Below are 22,412 nucleotides of genomic sequence, written 5' to 3'. Positions count from 1 at the left end.
ATCAGCCGTGGGTGAAAAAACAGAGGTGGTTGGCCTGAAGCGCAGGGCCGTTCCAGCGCCAGGAAGCCCAGATTCGACGCGTGGAGGGCGGGCGGGCGGAGGTTCAATTCCTCCTCCGCTCCAGCAGGGGGCACAGGGAGCGGCTTCTCAAACGCCTTTCTCCTCCCGGAGGGCGCCGGCGGATTGCAGCAGTAGCGAGTGACAAGCGCGGTGGGCGGGCCGGGCGGCGGCGGCGGCGGCGGCGCCCGCGCTGCGCTGCGCTGCGCTGCGCTGCGCTGACTGGGCTGGGCCGGGCAGCGGCGGCGACGGAGACGGTTGCCGAGGCCACTGAGGCGCTGACCGGGTGGCCAGTCCGCTGCTGTGCCCTCTAGCAGCCCCTTAGCGCGGCCGGCATTGGCCCGGCGGCATCTGGCCACGGCGCTCAGCCTGCTAGTGAGCTGCGGTGGGCACACCCGGCCTCGGCGGTGGCGGCGGCCGCGGACAGGTTAGAGTGGGGGAAGGGGCAGGCGCGGGAGCAGCCCGGGGCCAGAGAGGGAGCCCAAAGCCAGGCCGTCTCCAGCCATGTCCGACGAGACGTCGGCCACCACTTCGTACGAGAAGTTTCTAACCCCCGAGGAGCCCTTCCCGCTTCTGGGACCCCCTCGCGGGGTGGGCACCTGCCCGAGCGAGGAGCCAGGCTGCCTGGACATCAGCGATTTCGGCTGCCAGCTTTCCTCTTGTCATCGCACGGATCCACTCCACCGCTTCCACACCAACAGGTATGAACCGCCCCTTAGGGCAGGGGCGAACTGTCCACACCCCTGCCTCAAACGGGAGAACGCTGGGTCGCTCCCGAACCTGGCACTCCGCCTCGGGTCTGCGCTTCCATTCGTCCCCTCCCCCACCTTCCTCCGACCAGTGCTCCTTCCCTGCTCCTTCCCTGTTCCTTCCCTGTCCCCCTCCCTATTTTTACCCCTTCCCTCCGATTTTCCTTTCGGTCGGCATTTTACTTGCTCCCTTTTCCCCATTCATCTTCTGACCAGAGCGATGCCTGCCTTTCCCCTCCTGCTTCATCTGTGCCCGGAGAATCTCAAATTCGCATCCTCAATTTTAAGATGCATCCCTGTTTCCGTTCACCTGAAAAGTTTAACCCCTTCCATTTTCCATACGTTCTAGAGTAGATTTCGGATGACTCAAAACCAATCTCTGGTTCTTTTGAAAGATGGCACTTTTTAAAGCTAGAATCTTCCATTTCCCGATTTTTAATCTGCCTCACAGCCCCATTTCCACTCCCACCCCAATTTTTTCTTGGTGAAGCTCTAGGAAACCAGACGGTCCTTCCCGCCCCCCTCCTTATGAACTCTTTGCTTTACCGCTTTAGGCCCTGCCAAAATGTATAAGCTTAGATCTGGAAGGTTCTTTCATGTAGCTTATCCCTTGGTTTGCTCCCCCAGTGGAGGGATGGAGCTAAGCTTAGGATGGGCTTGCTTATACAAATTTACTCAGAGGGTGCACCTCCTAACCGATTTTATTGGAAGCTAGAGTGTTCTGGAGAATTCTCTCATGCAAGCATTTGAGTATTATGGGGGATGTGAAGATGTTGTACACATAGCCCCAACCTATAATAGAGGTGCATATTTGAGAGATACATACCAAGGCCTGGGAGGGTGTGTGGAGAACAAGTGAGGAGATGGATTCAACTATGGAAAATCTTGGCATTGAATTAAGGAGTTTAGTTCTGATTTCTGGTCCACAATATGAGCATGAATAAGTCCTTCCACACTTGAATGTCTTTTGCATGCCCTCCCCCACCTCTTAAATCAGTCTACAGATTTACTGAGCTTCTGCCAGGTACAAGGAGTGTATAAAACACCATTCTTCCCTAAAAGAAAGTTAAGAGTCTGGAAACAAGGTGTTGTAGTTAAATAGAAGATCAGCATAACACATTTGAAAAGGAAGTGGTAGTAAATTTGTTACTTTTCCAAATCTTCACTGCAAAAATGAGGAAACTGAGGCCTAGAGAGGAAAGACTAAGTTCAAGGTCATAAAACTGAGTTAGGCAAAGCCAAGATTACTTCTTTGGAGTCAGTGATGAAACTTGGAACAGAACTAATGGCTCAGATGTTATAAATGGTTGTTATAGTTTCTTAGACTGACTCACAGAAGCTTACTTAACCCATGATGTGATTTTAACATGAGTGTAATGTATTTATGAAATCAAGTGTGCTTAGGATTGTTTGCATTGGAAAACAATATGAAAGAATACTTTTGCACATATTTGGTATGTAAGTTTTGCAGCATTGGAGCAAGTCCTATAAACAGGAAAGTGAAATGATTTCGGAATTAACCTGCTCTGATGATGAGGGCAAGGGAGTGGGGAAAAAGGCTAAGGGTAAGCATTGCCAAAATTGGTAGGATGATGAAGAGTGAAGCAAGGAGAATACATTTCTTACAGCTTGTTCTATTCCTTTTTCTCGTTTCCATTTTTCTCTTGTGTTTTTCTATTCCTTTTCTTAGAGACCGAGGTAAGGCCAAGGTTGTTTTCCAGAATGGGGCAGTTAAGATAGAGGAGGTTCCTGTTCAGCCCCAGTTTTCCCAAGTCAAACATTTTGCCTGCTTTTTAAAAACCTCCATCTCTTACCGTACTTTTCCAAAGGCTTGGAATGGCACTAGGATGTCTAATGTATTTTGATTTGTACCCTTTTCAACAGAGATTAGGGCAAACAGAAGCAGCGATATTTACATCAGATGATGTTTCTGCCCTAGGCTACCTTGCTTTTTAAATCTTTTCTCATTCTGGAATGTTCTTCCTTCCTGCCCTTCCTCAAGATGGCATTTGAGAGGACCATATACTGCCAGTCAGTCCTTTTCAGGGAGAAGCAAACAGCTAAGTCATGTATGTAGGCAAAGTTTAGTTTACATAATTCTTTTATTTTGGATTTGCACGTGTCACATCTTTTCTTCACATCACCAGTTCAAGCAGCAATTCAAAGACAGATCTCCATAGTTGAGTATTGATGTTCTGCTTTGGGTTTAGTCATTATAAAACACATTTTACTGGAAATAAAATGCTTGTCAGTTGGTAGATACTTGGTTTACCTTTATTTTGCATCTTCCTTGTTACCTGATAAAACTATTGAGATTATTTAATGCCATTGATAAGAGCCTTATGATGATGGCAGTTTTGTGCCTGCTCATTTACTGGACTCTGGGCTGTATTTGTAATCTTCCTTAACCAGGGGATTCAGGGCACTATTAATTTATGATCCCTAAGTTTGAATGTTTATAGTGTTCATATTAGAATCACCTGTGACTGAGGTTGGCATATCACTACCCTAGGTTCAGTGGAAAATTACATGAACACAACCACTTTCCTAAGAATTCACACATTCCTAGGAGTATCTTTTAGGATTTTATGACAGAGTTGGGTTTGTCTGGAAGTTTGGTAGAATAAAACAAATTTCAATAAACTAAGAAACTTAATTATATTTTTAAAGATGTATTTATATGAGAAAGAGTGCACATGTGCGAGAGGGGGCAGGGGCAGAATGAGAAAGAAGAGAGAGAATCTCAAGCAGACTCTGTGCTGAACCGGATGCGGGGCTTAATCTCAACCTGAGATCATGACCTGAGCCAAAACTAAGAGTTGGACACTTAACCGACTGAGCCACCCAGGTGCCCCAATTATTTTTTAATTTAAATGTTAATATGGAATATATGTGGTGTTTAAGACATTTTTCTTTGGTTTTGGCACAGGATGTTTCTGATGTAATTGTGGGTTTTCTTTTAGCATTTGTCCATGGCAGCCTCCACCATTATCAAAAAGGGAAGTCATTTACCAAATTGAAATAATTATAATGATATTGGTAAGTTCTGTAATTAAATTGTGAGATGAAGGAGATTAATACGAACTACTGGATGTGTTATTCTCTTCATCTTTTAGTAGTACATCAGTACTTTGACATTGAACAATTGTGAAAAGTATGTGAGAGGACAGTGTCTCACTTTTGTTCACCCTATTGGCAGGATAGGAAATGAACTATTGTATAAAGCAGTTACTCGGTTATGTGATTTTAGAACCCTATTTCAATCATTGTTAAGTAGAAGAACCCCGAGACTACTATATACCTTTTGTACTACCCACAGTTTTCCTATCTCAATATAGAATTAACAGTTGCAGCAGAGCTGTGAGTTACAGGTGGGAGAACCATGGTCCATGAAATAACAGATTATAGAGGCAGGAAGAATTTGGTTTGGGGGCTTGTTCAGACAAATTAAGAACGGGGATCAGGCTTGGGAGAGCTTTCCAGCCTAATGTGGATTTGGGAGCATTCAGAATGGAAAGAACAGTAGAACAATAACATGTTAGGAGTAGAACTGTGGGTTACAAGGGTTGAGAGAAGAAGAAACTTTTCAATAAATTTAGCAGGGAAAGGAAGGAGAAGAGATGTGGTAATTGAAAAAAAAAGGTGAAGGTTTCGTTGTTGTTGTTGTTTGTTTGCCTTGTTTAGTTTTTCTTTTCCAAGAACAGATATTTTTAGCTCCTTAGAAGTAGCCCACAGGAAAGGGAGAAATTGAAAATATGAGAGAGTGTGGGATGATAGGAGATGGCTGGGATGAACTCAGAACATGAATGGAATATTTATTCTTAGAAATGACATGGAATGTTTTTTACTTCCAAGACTATAGAGAGGGTAAGAGGGATGGATAATGATACCAAGACAGTTGAGATCGCTAGGAGGAGAGTTGGGAATTTGAGTAGAGTGGGGGGATTGTGTCATCTTCTCTAACTTGGGATCTTGATGGCCTACTGTGCTCCAAAATTGTAGCAGAGGTGAAGGGGTGGCTATATGCGGGTTTTGGCAGATAAGCTTTGCAGATAAATGTTCTTGGCTTTACTTTTTTTTAATTAAAATTTGGGCAGCAAGCCTAGTTATTGCATTAAACTCCATTTCATTAGGATTCTTTTCAACATTTTTCTTTTAAGGTAGAAAGTCTCCTTTGTGAATAATTTTATGGTTATAGCTAGGATCTTAGTGTTAGGTAGCTTTCTCCTACTGGAATAAGATGTCAGGGCTTTGTAGATTTGAGTAGTTCAGTGCTGAGCACATGTACACAGTGGTCGTTCATTACACATTTGAAACCAACAGAACAGTCTAAAAGAATCACACTTAAATTTTTATTACAAAAGCTTACTTTAGAAATTGGCATATACAAAACTGTAATTGTAAAGATCACTCATGCTCCCTTTCAGTAAAGATGACAGCTGTCAGCATTTTGATGTTGTTACTTTCAATGTTCTTTTTATGTTCATATGTAATTTTTAAAAATCAGGGTATATAATTGGTGACCAGGTTTTTACACTTACATTGTGAGTGTTTTTCTTTTCCAAAAAATAGTCTGAAAATATAATTTTTAGTTTTTTTATTTTTTAAGATTTTATTTATTTGAGAGAGAGATAGCAAGTGAGAGAGAGCACGAGCTGGGGCAGGGCGGGGGGGTGGGGGGAGAAGCAGGCTCCCTGACGAGCAGGGAGACTCAAGTGGGGCTTGATCCCAGGACGCTGGGATCATGACCTGAGCCAAAGGCAGTCGCTTAACTGACTGAGCCAACCAGGCGCCCCTGAAAATATAATTTTTTTAAAAGATTTTATTTATTTGAGAGAGAATGTGAGAGAATGCGCGAGTTGAGGGGAGAGGCAGGGGAGAGAGAGAATCTCAAGCTGACTCCACAAGGAGTCAGTGCACAGAGCCCCACAGGGTGGGGGGCATCCTCCATCTCACAACCCTGAGATCATGGCCTGAGCCGAAATCAAGAGTCAGGCGCTCAACCGACTGAGCCACGCAGGTGCCCCCTGAAAATATAATTTTTAATGATTAAAAAACACCATTATTTAGATATATTATTTAATTATTCCCCATTTTGGGGGGCATTTCTTTTCCCTTTGATGGCTATTACAAATGATATATTTTGGACATACATTTTTTCCCAATTTCTATTTGGGGAAGTGATAGATTCCTGAAAGGGCGATTACTGAGTCCAAAGGAATGAACTTTTTTGAAGCTCTTGATATATATACAGTAGCAAATTGCTTTTCAGGAAGATTATGCTAATTTAACACTCTCACCAGCAATGAATAAAAGTACTACCTACTTTGTTTTTGTTCAGATTGCCTTAAAGTAATAATAATATTTGGAAATTAGAAGATAATAGAATTTTTTTAAATCTCTAGTAGTAAAAATATTATTTTTCTATTTTGTAAATGATTGGTTTCAAGTATGAACCCAGTATTTTTTACCACTGTTAATTAAAAAAAAAAAAAAAAGAGCAAAAGCTTCTAAGAATACCCAGAATCCTGTTAAATCTGTTATAAAGTCATGGACCTAGAAAACTGAGAAACATACTGATTTTGCCCTACATTAAGAGTACAAAACCAAGCAAATTCCTGTCTTGTCAGTGATCTAACCATTAGGTTATTAAATCTAGCATAGTTTTTTGAAAAGGAAAGTCATTACTAGTCATGGAGGGAAATACATTTCTACTGAATTTTTGCAAGCTCAGAAAAAAGTTCTCATTAAAAAAAATTACCTAACAACTTTTCCTACCAGATAACACAGTACTTGGCCTGTAGAAGATACTGTTTGTTGAGTGGATGAATGAATAAAGATTGAAAAAGCTCACATGCAATTTGAAGACACAAAAGAAAAAAACAATTTGCCCAGAATACGGCATAGATAATGGTTTACTAGGTCTAGGAGAGTGATTGCCATTTTTTAGCTTTTATATTGTCTTATTGTACATCCTGAACAATTTGGTTAATTCTACTAGGTTTGTTGATTTTTTAAAAAATGAGGATACTGCCTGTCTAGTAAGCATGTGATGAAACTAGGTAATATTACAAGGTATTCTAAGATGTTAGATGAATTTTAGATTTTTACCTATTTATAAAAGCTTGTTGACATCTGTATTGATGGTTACTGAACCATAATAGTTTAGAGAGTGTGTGTCTGTGTGTGTTTTGATCCTTTAAAGTATTTTACATTTAGCTCAAAGGAAAAAGTGCCATAAAATTGTCAGATTGCCCAAATTTTGTAAATCAAGAACTTTGAAATTAAGATTAATAATACAAAATAAGGGGGGAGTTAAAAAGTGAAAAACATGGTTCAAGAAAAAAATGGGTTTAATGAATGATGAGAAACAACCTAATAATAGGTAAGTAACAGGCTTTTCTTCAGGAAGTCATTATTTCAGTATCTTATTAGTATCGGATATACGAAATCATTATCTTAAGGATTAATTCCCTAGGCTACTGCTTAAGCAATGAAGATTATCTTGTTAACAGTATGAAGCTAGTGGAAATTTACAAAAGAAAATAGATTTGTAGATTTCAAGAAAAAAGTTACCCTGCAACAAATACCACAGGCAAAATGTTAATATTTTTAATGCATCAAGAACTCATAGAATCAGTAAGGAAAACATTAACATAGAAAAACACTAGAGCAAAATAGCTAATTAATATTTTAAAATTTGATCTTGGCAGTATTTGAAGAAATAAAAATTGATATAAAAAATTTTTTTTCGGGACACCGGGTGGCTCAATTAAGCGTCTGCCTTCAGCTCAGGTTATGATCCAGGGTCCTGGGATCAAGTTCTGCATCGGGCTCCTTGCTCAGTGGGGAGCCTGCTTCTCCCTCTGCCTGCCACTCCCCCTGCTTGTGCTCTTTCTCTCTCTCTCTCTCTGACAAATAAATAAAATCTTTAAAAAAAAATGTTGTTTTTTTCCCCCTATCAGATAGGTCAAACTTTAAAAATGAAAATTCCAGGGGCACCTGGGTGGCTCAGTCGTTAAGGGTCTGCCTTTGGCTCAGGTCATGGTCCCAGGGTCCTGGGATGGAGCCCTTCATCGGGCTGCCTGCTCAGCGGGAAGCCTGCTTCTCCCTCTCACACTCCCCCTGCTTGTGTTCCCTCTCTAGCTGTCTCTCTCTCTCTGTCAAATAAATAAATAAAATCTTAAAAAAAATTCCAGTGCTGTTAAGGTTGTGGTGAAATGAGCAATTTTTATATACTGCTTTGGGGAGTGTAAATTGGTACAGCCTTTCAGAAAGGCATTTGACTAAGTATGATATGACCTTGAGAAGTGTTCATATTCTTTGACTTAGTACTTTCCTTTCAAGTAATCTATCTTGAAAGATTATGTGTTTTGTTTTTGTTTTTTAGTCTTTTATTAATCAAATTAAATTAATTATAAATTATAAATTAAAAAGTCTCGTGATCTATTTGACTTTATTCCTTCAATAATACTTAGGCTGTTTCCATTTTTTTGGTATTACAAATAATACTGAGATAAACCTTTCTATTTATAATTATTTATCAAAATACGTAAACCCTGGGATCATGACCTGAACCGAAGGCAGATGCTTAACTGACTGAGCCACCCAGGCAGCCCTAGATACAATTTTATTTTAAAATATTTTATTATAAAAAATTTCAGACAAATACAAGAGTAAAGGGAATAGTGTAATGAGCGTCATATATCCATCAGCCAGCTTCAACAATTATTCACATATGGCAATGTGTTTTATAGCACTACTCATTCCTCAAACCCTTACTATTTTGTGAAAAATCCCAAATATATTTCATTCATAAATGTTTTAGTATACATGTTTAAAAGATAAGGGCTCTTTTGAAAATAATCACAATATCATTGTCATACCTGAAAATATATTTACATTCTTCATAAGTGTCTTGAATTTGTCTCCTATGAATATCTTAAAATTGTGTGGCTTCTGAAGTTCCTGTTGTGATTTCTTTTGTGTTTTGTTTTTAAGGTGGAACTTAACTTCTTGTGGAACAAGTGTTGCCAGCTCAGAATGCAGTGAGGAGCTATTTTCATCAGTTTCTGTTGGAGATCAAGATGATTGCTATTCACTGTTAGATGACCAAGACTTCACTTCTTTTGATTTATTCCCTGAGGGGAGTGTCTGCAGTGATGTCTCTTCTTCTATTAGCACATACTGGGATTGGTCAGATAGTGAGTTTGAATGGCAGGTAGGTTTGTTTTTTTTTTTCCCTTATATTACCATCATTACTCCATAAATAGAATAATGAATTTCTATTTTGATATTTTCATCTCTGACAACATTAAGAATTAGATGGAATATGTATCCTTTATTTTTGCTGACATACCATTTAGGCTTCTGATGCTACAGATACCTTTTTGTGGATTTTCGTGTAATTTAATACTTGTATAATATTCTCATTATTATATATTATCAGTACTTTCTATGCATGAATCCAAGCAAATGTATTCTTTCTACATTATAGTAAATAGCCTTTGTATCCTTACAGACACAATATCCTTGCATCAGGGTTATGTTTTATATATCTAAGATCACAAACCACTGTTATCATAAAAACATAATTTTTGGTTCTGTTGTCAGAAATATAACAATTTCTCATTTTGTAATCTCTTAATATGTAGAGTTTTTTTGCCCTACAGTGTGTGTGTGTGTGTGTATAGCATATATACCATGTAAAATGGCTTTGTGGCAAACTGTTTGGGAATTCTGCCATATAATGAGTGCAGTCTATCAGAAAATGTAAATCATGTTATTGCAACATCCATTTTCTGATTGTAAAAGACAGTGACATTTGAGGAAGCTTTCCTTGCATAAACCAAATGTTATATTCAAGAGATACTTGAATGCCCGCTATGTTTGAAAGCCATCAAATCTTTGAATTTATATTCCAAAAGAGGAATCAAATATTATTTTATTTCAAACATTTTCTTATTAAAATATGAAAACAGACCAGCATGAACTTAAAAATAATTCTCCAAATCCCACTCTGCTGTGGTTACCATTGTAAGAGCTTATGCAGATACAAGTATGTTTGCACAGTGTTAAAAACACACAAATGGGATCATACTTCAGCCACGGTTTGGCCCTTTGCTTTTTTTCAACTAATATCTCATTCTTTTCTATAGCTGTATCATAATTTATTTAATCTATTCCCTAATAATGGATATTTAGATTAGTTTCAGTTTTTTTTGTTATAAAAATGTGACACTTAAGAGTTTTTAAAGAGGAAAAGATAATCTAAAACCCCTCTTTTTATATTATTTCAGATGTTTCGGTTTTATGTACAGTTGTAAATATGATTTGCATAAAAATTATAAAGTATTTTCAGCTTTTAAAAAATTGAGATAAAATTGCCATGTTAATAATTTTAAAGTGTATAATTCAGTGATTTTTAATACATTCACAGTGTTGTACAGCCATCACAACTATCTAACTCGGACATTTCCATCACTTTAAAAAGAAATACATACCTGTTAGCAGATACTCCCAATTCCCCCCTGCCCCCATCACCTGGCATCCACCAATCTACTTTCTCTATGGATGTGCCTTCCTGGACATTTCTTATAAATGTACTCATATAATATGTGGCCTTTGTGTCTTGCTGCTTTTACTTGGCATGTTTTCAAGGTTCATCCATGTTATAGTGTGTGACAGTACTTCATTTCTGTCTTAGCTCAAACTGCTATAACAAATACCATAGACTGGGTGGCTTAAACAACAAACATTTATTTCTCACAGTTCTGGAGGCTGAAAGTCCAAGGTCAGAATGCCATTGTGGGCGGGTTCTGGTGAGGATCCTCTTTGTGGTTTGCTTATGGCTGCCTTTTGCTTTATCTTCACATGGAGAAGGGAGAGAGAGCTGTGGTCTCTTCATCCCCTTATAATTATGATTACCAATCCCATCATGGGGGCTCTACTCTCATGTAAATGTAATTATCACCCAAAGCCCTACCCCCAGATCCTCCTAATTGAGGATTAGGGCTTCAAGATAAGGATTTGGTGCTGGTGGTGAAGGGAGGGTGCACACATTCAGTCCACACCAATTCCTTTTCATTCCTGAATAGATATGGACACATCACATTTTGTTTATCCATTCATCTGCTGATGGGTGGTTTCCAGTTTGGGGCTGTTACGAATATACTGCCTTGAACATTCAGATAAAAGTTTTTATATGGATGTATCTTTTTTATTATTGAAGTATAGTTGACATACTATGGATGTATATTTGTAATTCTCTTGGACACACACTTAGGAGTGTAATTGCTGGGTCATGTGATAACTTTATGTTTAACTTTTTGAGGAACTACCAAAATGTTTTCCAAAGTGGCTGTACCATTTTACATTTCCACCAGCAATATATGAAACTTCTAATTTCTCCATATCCTTGCCAAACCTTGGTATTGTCTGTCTTTTTGATTATAACCATCCTACTGTGTGTAAAGGGGTATTTCATTTTGGTTTTAATTTGCATTTCCCTGATGACTAATGATGTTGAGCATCTTTTCATATGCTTGCTTTTCATTGATTGGTATTTTTTGGAAAAAAGGTCTGTTCAAATCCTTTGCCCATTTTTAAATTGTATTGTCTTTTATTGCGTTGTAAGAGTTCTTTATATGTTGTGGCTACTAGACCCTTATACATGATTTACAAAAGATCTTTCCCTTCCTGTGGGTTGTCTTTTTATTTGATACTGTCCTTTGACACACAAAAGGTTTTAATTTTAGTAAAGTTCAATTTATTTTTTTCTTTGAATACTGTGCTTATTATGTCATATTTTAAAAAACCATTGCTTAATCCAAGGTCATGCAGATTTTCACCTGTTTCCTTCTTAGAGTTTTACAGTTTAAGTTTTTACATCTAGTCTTTTTTTTTTATCCATTTTGAGTTCCTTTTTGTATATGGGATACAAATAACAAATGTATAAGGGGTACAGATTCATTATTTTGCATGTAAATATTCAGTTGTACCAAGACCGTTTGTTGAAAAAACTATATTCTTTGCTTATTGAATGGTCTTGGTACCCTTGTGGAAATGAATTGGTCATAGATATGTAGGTTTAGTTCTGGACTGTCAATTCTATCCCATTAATATATATGGCTATCCTTATGCCAGTACCACACTGTTTTAATTGCTCTAGCTTTGTAGTAAAGTTTGAAATCAGGAAGCATGAGGTTCTCTTTTGTTCTTTATTAAGATTGTTATGGCTATTGGGGATCCCTTCTGCAATTCCACATGAGTTTTAGGATCAGGTTTCCATTTCTGCAAAAAGGGCAGTTGGAATTTTGGTAGGGATTGCATTGAATCTGTTATTTTTAGTGTCCAAGCCTTGTACTTCCTTGGTTCAATTTATTCCTACATATTTTATTCCTTTGATGCTGGTGAAAATGTAATTGTTTTCTTAATTTCATTTTTGCATTGTTCGTTGCTAGGGTATAGAAATAAAACTAGATTTTTATATATTGATTTGGTATCCTACCACTTTGCTGAACTCAATTGTTAGCTTAAATGATTATTTTTTCTGTGTGGATTCTTTAGAGTTTCTATGTTTAAAATCTTGTCATCCGTGAATAGAGATAGGTTTTCTTCTTCCTTTCTAGTCTGGGTAGCTCTTTTTTTCCTTGCTTAATTGCCCTAGCTAGATCGCCAGTCCAGTGTTGAATAGAAGTTGCAAAAATGGGCATCCTTGTCTTTTCTGATCTTAAGAGAGAAGCTTTCAGTCTTTCACCATTGAGCATAATGGTAGCTGTAGGTTTTTCATAAATGCCCTTTATCATATTAAGGAATTTCCCTTCTATTCCTTGTTTGTTCGGTGTTTTTATCTGAAAGAACTATTTAGATTTTGTGAAAATACTTTTTCTGCCTTTATTGAGATGATCATGCAGTTTTTTCCCTTTATTCTATTAGTATGATGTACTACATTGATTTTTGTATGTTGATCCACCCTTGCATTCCTGGAATAAATCTGAATTGGTCATGGTATATATTTGTTTTAATAAGCTGCTGGATTTCATTTTGCTGAGAATTTTTGCATCTGCATTCATAAGGGATATTGGTCTGTAGTTTTCTTGTGATATCTTTGTATTGCTTTGGCCTCATAGAATGGGTTAGGAAGTATTCCCTTCTCTTCTTGATAACATACTGTAATACAGTTTCCCATTTAAGGTATAAACTTTTTCATGATCTTCATAATGACTCTTTTAATGACTATATCATATTCCTGGTACTATTCCTGGGACTATAATATTCCTGGTGCCAGAACTTGTGAGACCATTCCTTTTACATTTGTTTCAAAATTTTTTCTACTATTGGTAACACAGCAGTAAACATCTTTGTGTGGGTACCTTTTTATTCTGTGCTTCATTTTTTTTTTAAAGATTTTATTTATTTGACAGATAGAGACATAGTGAGAGAGAGCACAAGCAGGGGGAGTGGGAGAGGGAGAACAGGCCTCCCGTGGAGCAGGGAGCCCAATGCGGGCCTTGATCCCAGGACCCTGGAATCATGATCTGAGCCGAAGGCAGACGCTTAACGGCTGAGCCACCCAGGCGCCCCCTGTGCTTCATTTCTTCAGTGTACGCTTTGTGTTTAAAATCAGACTACTATAAGGATTCTTAATAAAGTATAATCGGATGGAGTTCTGATAATTCTGAGAATTATTTTTTCTGATTATTTGATTTAGAGTTTTTATCCATAATGTTGCAAAGTGGCAGGCATTTTTTAATTTTAATTGCTGACTTCACTCATTTCATGAGTAGAGTGGAAAACTATCCCTAACTACTCACTAAAAATGTACATGACTGACTAGGACATTGGAACAAAAATGAGGCCTGCCTTAGTAATGTGTTTCCCCACTTCTGAAAGTGGAGTGTGGGTATTCTGTTACCATGGATGTTTGCTATTTATATATTCTGAAAGGTTTAAAATGCTCTCTTGTCTTTGTGGGACCTTGCAATGATGAGCAGTAAATTATCCAAGAAGATAATTAAAAATTATGTGTTGGGATTAATATAGGTTAAAATCATTAACTATAACTTAAAAATTCCTGTTACCTCTGTTGTGATTAAAAACTACATTTGTTGAAATCTTTTTAACATGTTTCAGTTACTACTAAAGTAAATATAAAGGGTTCATAGATTCTCTGGGAAGAGAAATACTACTTGATAAGGCAAGGTTTTAACCTTACAGTGAACTAGCATCAAAGCATTTTGCTTTTCTGATAGTCTTCTTTGCTTGCAGTCCTTTTATTATTAAAGCTATATTTGATTAGTGTTAGAGCTTGAGAAATTACTGTTGAGCAGGGAACCATAGAAAATTTAAAGAGTGAGTAATTCAGCTGTCACACTTGAAACCTAAAGGTGCAGTTTGAAATTACACATCATTTGTTACAGAAATGAGCTTACTCATGAAATTTTGCTGCATACTGCAGAAAATATGGCAGAGGTTTGATTTAATTCTCCCTACTTGTCACAGTTACTGATTATAATAGAAATATACTAAATATTTTTGTCCATGAAAAATATGGAATAAGAATTATTAAGCATTTTTAGCTTGAGATATAAAATGGAAAATTGCTCATCTAATAAATATACAGGAGCTCATACAGTTAATTCTGATGTACATCTGCAACTCTAATCCTATATCTCCAATTGACTACTTGACATTTCCACTTGGATGACCTTATTATTTAATGTACCTATTATCTGATGCCAAGTCCTTGATCAGTAATGTAGCTTCCAATTACAGTGTTTCCACGGGAAAAAAATAGACTCCGCTTTGTGACATGTCTTACAGTGTAGTGAAAAATGACTATTGTCATTTTGAAGGACATTTGCACTTGCTGCTTTCATTATCACTACAAACTTACCATATTCTAAATTGCCTTCTTCTCTCATTCCAAACTACCTGCAAGGCAAGACAGCCCAGCATAGCTGAAAGCACCAGACTTGTGTCCCAGTTTGGATACTGGCACTAGCCATATGACCCTCCCTAGACATCATTTTTCCTTATTTGTAAAATGAGGGTGTTGGACTAGAAGATCTATAATATTGCCTCCGGTCTCTTGCTATAAAAAATTGAGGTCTTTTAAGTGCATTACCCTGGATGGGTTGTATGACTGTGAAATGTGGCCAGTTTTCTTCTGGTTTCAACAAATGGTCATCTATCATCCATTCAGTTATCAAACATCTGGCTGTCTCAGTCAGAGGAACATGTGACTCTTGATCCCAGAGTTGTGAGTTTGAGCACCATGTTGTGTGTAGAGATGACTTAAAAATAAAATCTTAAAAACAGCCTTGTGAATTGTTTTTCTTTTGAAATTCTCCCTATTTATTCCCATTTTTCTTTGCATTTTTATCTTAGTCCAAGTCTAGATCAAATAAGAACTTCCTGTCTGATTCTAGTCTTTCCTCACTCTGTTTTGTCCCTGTACTGCTTTTTAACTCATCTTCCCTCAAGACTAGTTTCATCAAGTTACTTCTACTTAGAAAATGTTACTGGCCTACTTCTGCATATCATATAACAGCTTGTTCATCCATTGAGTTTTCAATTCCATAACACTGATTTTCTATTTTTTTTAAGATTTGGTTTATTTGAGAGAGAGTGAGAGAGAGCATGAGAGCGGGGTGAGGGGCAGAGGGAAAAGCAGACTCCCCGCTGAGCAGGGAGCCTGGACGCAGGGCTCAATCCCAGGACCCTGGGATCATGACCTGAGCTGAAGGCAGACGCTTAACCAACTGAGCCACCCAGGTGCCCCAATTTTCTGTTTTAATTATATTAGTCTCCTTATCCTCATCCTATTTTTTTTTTAAATCTGTGGTTTTACCAAGGTGTTCTTACTTGAATGCCTTCTCCTTTTCCCCATTCTGTGATTCTGAGAGTACCTTGTGAAACTTCACCCACTTTAGCAACATGTGGAATTCTCTGATGGCTTATGCTACCTTTTATAAGGGTACAAAACCATGGAAAGAGATGGAAAAAGGAAGACATATCTGTTTATTGAGTGTTGCCTTGTGCCAGGCCTATCACCTCATGTAAATTTCTCAACAGTCCTTTGAGATGGATGGCATTAACCATTACTCTGGGGCTCAAAGAAGCAAACTAACCTCTACAAGATCACATGGCTAGTGAGCAGCAGAACTGGGATTTAAACTCTGGCATCTTTTTACTTCTCCCTGAAAAAAAAAATAGCTGAAGAACCACTAGTTGCCTTCTTTATCCCACCCCCCACCCCCAGCAAACACATAAATAGAACCAAAGGCACAAATTTAAGTGCTTAACATATAGTCTGTTACCTAGCGGATGTTCACTAAAGATTTAAATGGAAATTGTTCTTAAATTTTGAGAGTATACATATTTTGATAGTTCCTTTACCTAATATATCAAAGGAGCTTGAAGTAGGGGAGGCCTTTCATCTGATAAGGACTGTTTCATTTTGTTTTAGGAACCCCAGGGAGATCTTTAATGTAGTAGTGTTGTATTTGAAGTCTTTCAAAGGGAAAATAGCAAAACATTTTTTTTTGACATTAAAGACTGAAAGGTGGCCTTCATCTATGCATTCAGCAATTATTCTTTCATGACACTGACTAGGTAACATCAAAGCTAAGGGTGAATGAACAATTCAAGCAGTGTTAGTTAATGAGATTTTAACGGAAGTCATACAAATTGTTGGTAGTCATTTATGTACTTGGACTCATCAGTGACTGTTAAAATGAAAATGTGGTTTTTAACAGGAGTAGCTAACTTAGACAATTTCATTCTAAGCATCATGGTCACCTTGCATGGTGATCAACCCCATTTTTGTATCTTCGTTTATCTCTTCTGTGCAGCTGACTCCCCATTGCCTGTCCCCTTGTAGCTTTCCTAAGCTTTAATCCTGCAGCTTTAACTCACTGCTAGATATTTCTATTGATGACCTGTCATTTCAAACCTAGCATTTGTCATTTGCTATTTTGTATAATTGTATGTTTGTGTTACTATCTTCCCCAGTAGAGTATAAAGTTTTTGTATAAGCACCATGACTTAAAATCCTTTGAATCCCCTGTACCTATTAGAATGCTCAGGTATAGTAGGAGGCCAGATGTGTGTGATTGCAATAATCTTTGTGGCAAAAGTAGCTTTTCTCTTTTGGTAACCTCAAAAGCCTAGTAATCTTCCAGAGTTCAGATGCAATTGCAAAGGACAACAACAACAAAAAGGTGGTATTTTGTACCTTGTAAAAATGAAAGCATTATCTTTGAAAATTACGTACTCCTTGTAGAAGAAATTATCTTTCTGGTGAATGACTTAAATTTATTTGTTTGTTTATTTTTAAAAGTTGATTTAAGTATCTCTCTATACCTAATGTGGGACTCATACTCATGACTCCAAGATCAAATGTTGCATGTTCTTCCAACTGAGCCAGCCAGGTGTCCCTAAACACATTTATTTAAAATCAAAACCATTCTGACTTTTGGAGGTGATATATTTATTACCCTGATTGTGGTGATGGTTTCATGGGCATATGCTTATGTCCAGAGTCCTCAAATTATATGTATTAGATATGTACTGTTCTTTGCATCACGTATGACTCAAGATAGCTGTTAAAAAATGAGATCCATTCTATTTTTATTAGGCAGTATAAAATTATAGCACATTATTTTTTGGTGTACATCTCACTTTAAAGTGATTTTCTGTGTATTAGGCTTGCTTGCTTTTCTCCTTTGTCTACACATTGTCTCAGCATTTTTCTAATTTTTCTTTTATAATGCTTCTGATTTTTAAAGTGTTTTGCTCTATATTAACAGCATATTTTAAATTATTTTAATTGCCTTGTTAATACTGACTTGAGCACAAGGACCATGGCTTATTTGTCTTATATTGACAGTATGTCCAGCATAATGTTAGGCAAAGAGCCAGGTAATGGCAGATCAGTCCTGTCTCCTGAGATGGAGACCAGTGTTCCTTATTCATCATGCTGTGTGAGCCCTAGCCTACATTCACACTGTGAATTAAAAACGCTAATGATGATTGACTCTTAAGTTAGCATTTTATTAACAAGTCTTGATTATGATTTTCAGCTTTTGGAAAGTATCTCATTGAGTGACTGTATACAAAGAATATGTTGATGTTGCTGCTTTGTCTAAAATAGTGAATCAGAATTAATGTCTTCTCATTCTGTATTTGTCATTAAAAAGTAATTTTTAGTCAATATGAAAAATGTTGTATTTAAAATGTATTTTTGAAAAATTTTGCTTTTCCCACCCCCTTCTTATTTTTATAAAGTTACCAGGCAGTGACATTGCCAGTGGGAGTGATGTACTTTCTGATGTCATACCCAGTATTCCCAGTTCACCTTGCCTGCTTCCTAAAAAGAAAAATAAGCACCGGAATTTAGATGAACTTCCTTGGAGTGCAATGACAAACGATGAGCAGGTAGGGATCTTGACGTTCTTAATTGAAAGCATACATGTAGGGACTATGTGAAACTCAATGTATTGCCTGTTTAAAGCTACTGGGTAAATGTGGATTGCTTAGTAAAATCTGAGGGGGAGCTTTAACTGTTTTGCAGGGAACACCTATCATGTTAAGTGCTTTTGATATTTGAAACACATTATAAATGACACACTAAAATATCAGAGGTTTTGGCACTGATCTTGTTTATTATAATTTTTCATCACATAGGTGGAATATATTGAGTATCTGAGTCGTAAAGTCAGTACGGAGATGGGTCTTCGGGAGCAACTTGATATTATAAAAATAATTGATCCTTCTGCTCAAATTTCCCCTACAGACAGTGAGTTTATTATTGAACTTAACTGTCTCACAGATGAAAAACTGAAGCAGGTATGTAAAGAAAATACAGATTGTACAGCTATGAAGAAAACCATTAGTTTATAGTATGTAGACTTGAATAATCATATTTTAAAATACACAAATAATTAAGGTCCATATCACTGCTGTGAAATGTAATATTAGAAAAAATGATGGCAGTATTTGAGAGCACATGGTTGTAAGGTTTTAGGTACATCTCACCTGGCAGGGCCTTTCTGGGATCATGTGGTTCTAGAACCTCCTGTTTAGTTGTGTAGGCTTTGCAACTTAATTTTACCACTTAAGGGGTGGTTATGCAATTTATTTATTCTAACTCACCTTAAAAAAGAGTAATTGACAGAATCAAAATACTGATTATTGAGGACTATCTATACTTGAGTGAACATCTGAATGGGGGATTTGAGTAGTCTTATGGAGTGATTGAGCCTGGCTAGGGTAAAATGTAATTTTCCTTCTGCTATTCTGAAATACACATTTCTGGTATCTTCTAAATAGTCTCTACTGCTCTTTTTCGGTACATAGTTGAATGAATACTTATGTTCTCTTTTCATTTTTTAAGTTTTTTTTTTTTGCCTTTATCATCACTTTAAAAAATTTTTTTATTTCACTATTTCTCTCAACAGACATACTATAATTTTCTACATTCCAGCTCGTTTTTCATTAGTATTGAAATTGTGCCTTGCATTTGAAGACAGGTACCATGGGCCCCTAGCTAAGATTTAGGAAACACCCTAATCTTAGATATAATCAGCAACTTACTTAAATCATATTAAGACCTTTAAAAAATGCCTAATCTGATTTGTTTTATTGTTCATTTCTCTGAGTGTTATTTTCTTTTTTTTTTTTTAAGACTATTTGAGAGAGAGAGAGAGAGAGAGAGTAAGCCGTGGGAGGGGCAGAGGGAGAAGGAGAAAGAGAAACCAGCAGACTGCCTGCTCAGTGCAGAGCCCAGCTCAGGGCTTGATATCATAACCCTGAGGTCACGACCTGAGCTGAAACCAAGAGTTGGACACTTAACCAACTATGCCACCCAGGCTCCTCTGAATGTTATTTCCCTATAATCTTAAATTCTGGAGGCTCATAGCCTTCCATTTGCTGATTATATTTTATATGTTTTTTTTTTAATTTTTTTTAAGATTTTATTTATTTGACACAGAGAGAGAGACAGTGAGAGAGGGAACACAGCAGGGGGAGTGGGAAGGGGAGAAGCAGGCCTCCTCCGGAGCAGGGAGCTTGATGTGGGACTCAATCCCAGGACCCCGGGATCATGACCTGAGCTCAAGGCAGACGCTTAACGACTGAGTCACCTAGGCGCCCCTATATGTTTTTAATATATAGCTCCATAATATATATTCTAGAATTTTGAACATTGTCAATTTTTTTGGTATTGTTTCTACATTTAGAGATTTCTTTCATCCTTATAGTCTACTTATGTACATCTCTAGCACTTTTTTATTTGATTTATTTATTTAACAATATTGTCTATTAAATATTAGGATACAAAACAGTTTTGAAATGATCCTTGTCTTCACGGAGCCTACAACTCAGGAAAGAGCCAAAGAAATCAACCTAGATTATAATCCACGTTTACAAATCTGTATTCAATAAATGTTATTTTTATTTCTTTATAATTACTGTATTTTATTCTCACTATTTGTTAAGCATCTATTAAAGTTATTTTTTTGGTACACTAATCAAGCAAGAAGTTAACATAGATACAGTACTATTAAATAATCTACAGATTGTATTCAGGCTACACCATTTTTTCAGCTAATGTCTTGTTTTATCCCAGGATCCAATCCAACCTTTTTTTTTTGTCTTTATTTAAATTCTAGTTAGTTAACATACAGTATAATATTAGTTTCAGGTGTACAATTTAGTGATTCAACACCTATGGACAATACCCGGTGCTCCTCACAAATGCCCTCCTTAATCCCCATCACCTATTTAATTCATCCCCTCACCCTCCTCCCCTCTGGTAACCATCAGTGTGTTCTCTATAGTTAAGAGTCTGTTTCTTGGTTTTCCTCTCTCACTCTTTTATTCCCTATGCTTATTTGTTTTGTTTCTTAAATTCCACGTATGAATGAAATCATATGGTATTTGTTTTCTCTGACTGACTTATTTCGCTTAACATAATACTCTCTAGCTCTATCCACGTCATTGCAAATGGCAAGATTTCATTCTTTTTGATGGCTGAGTAATATTCTATTATATATATACATACCCCATCTTCTTTATCCATTCATCAGTTGATGGACATTTGGGCTCTTTCCATAATTTGGCTGTTGTTGATAATGCTGGTATAAACATGGGGGGGGCATGTATCTCTTCGAATTAGTATTTTTTTATTCTTTGGGTAAATACCTAGTGGTACAATTGCTGGATCATGGGGTAGCTCTATTTTTAGCCTTTTGCAGAGCCTCCATACTGTTCTCCAGAGTGGCTGCATCAGTTTGTATTCCCAACAACAGTGCAGGAGGGTTCCCCTTTCTCCGTATCCTCACCAACATCTGGTGTTTCTTGTGTTGTTGATTTTAGCCATTCTGACAGGTGTGAGGTGGTATCTCATTGTAGTTTTTTTTTTAAGATTTTTATTTGAGGGAGAGAGTGAGCAAAGGGGAGAGAGAGAACATGAGCAGGGCCGGGGGGAGGAGCAGAGGAAGAAGCAGACTCCCTGCTGAGCAGGGAGCCCAATGGATTGGATGCGGGGCTCCATCCCAAGCCTCCAGGATCATGACCTGAGCCGAAGGCAAATGCTTAATGACTGAGCCACCCAGGCGCCCCTCATTGTAGTTTTGATTTGCATTCCCCTGATGATGAGTACATCTGTAGCACTTCTGATAATGTCTTTCATTATGTACAGTGTTCTTTTTGCCAGTATTTTGAGGGAGCATGTCAAAGAACGACACTGACCAGTTTTTGTCTGTGTGTTCCAAGGTCAGAAACTATATCAAGGAGCATAGCCCTCGCCAACGGCCTGCAAGAGAGGCCTGGAAGAGAAGCAACTTTAGTTGCGCAAGCACCAGTGGAGTGAGCGGGGCCAGTGCCAGCGCCAGCAGCAGCAGTGCCAGCATGGTCAGTTCTGCAAGCAGCAGTGGGTCCAGTGTTGGAAACTCTGCTTCAAACTCCAGTGCCAACATGAGTCGAGCACACAGTGACAGCAACTTGTCTGCAAGTGCAGCAGAGCGGATTCGGGATTCAAAAGTAAAATGTCTAATCAATACAAAACTTTACCTTTCAATATTAACATTAGTACTCCTTCATATAAATATCTTGAAGAGGTCAAATCATCTTGCTCTCTAGATGCCTTTGGGTTTTGGCTTTAAGTGAACAAGCAGGATATTCTGCTGTTGAGTAGAGGCCTTTAGGCTGAGTGCTTTGAAATATTGTTTTGACCCACAGCCGTATCACATTCAATTTTACCTGATATTTGTGTCTGTTTTAAGTAAGATAAATTGATGGAAATAGTGAGTGAGTCTCAGGATTGCAGTATCGACTGCAACTCACTACTGAGCGGATCTCACTATGTTGCTGATGTTGCTGTCTATTAGCTCCTAAGAATGTTCTGCATGTCTTGTGTGTGTGTGTATTAAATGTTTTCTTAATGTTTTAATCTTGAATGTTCTTAGATCTTTTAAATTATAATAACACCTCTAATTTCTGTCTATTCACAGCTGAAGAATTCTTTGTAATACTTTTGGGCAAAAAAAAAATAGGGAGGTGTAAGTGTATTTAGAATGGTTTTGTGATGCTTAGGTAAGT

The 22,412-nt window shown here is 37.6% G+C and overlaps 1 protein-coding gene across 2 annotated transcripts in view; it reads left to right on the top strand.

Moving 5' to 3' along the window:
• The first annotated feature begins 212 nt into the window (after positions 1–212).
• FAM199X (family with sequence similarity 199, X-linked) overlaps positions 213–22,412 on the top strand; it is a 29,183-nt gene continuing 6,983 nt past the window's right edge. The window contains exons 1-5 of one of the 2 annotated variants that reach the window (XM_073888785.1): positions 213–758; positions 8,808–9,027; positions 18,099–18,248; positions 18,498–18,659; positions 21,588–21,725. In XM_073888785.1, coding sequence (XP_073744886.1) covers positions 562–758; positions 8,808–9,027; positions 18,099–18,248; positions 18,498–18,659; positions 21,588–21,725 — 867 coding nt within the window. In that variant the 5' untranslated portion in view covers positions 213–561. Of the gene's footprint in view, positions 759–8,807; positions 9,028–18,098; positions 18,249–18,497; positions 18,660–21,587; positions 21,855–22,412 lie in introns of both variants that reach the window. The other variant, XM_025865132.2, reaches the window with a different exon arrangement.

Source organism: Callorhinus ursinus, unplaced genomic scaffold (assembly GCF_003265705.2).
Source record: "Callorhinus ursinus isolate GAN/ISIS: 27379988/994484 unplaced genomic scaffold, GSC_fseal_2.0 scaffold95, whole genome shotgun sequence".
Lineage (NCBI taxonomy): Eukaryota > Metazoa > Chordata > Mammalia > Carnivora > Otariidae > Callorhinus > Callorhinus ursinus.
This window is presented reverse-complemented; position numbering and strand designations above follow the sequence as displayed.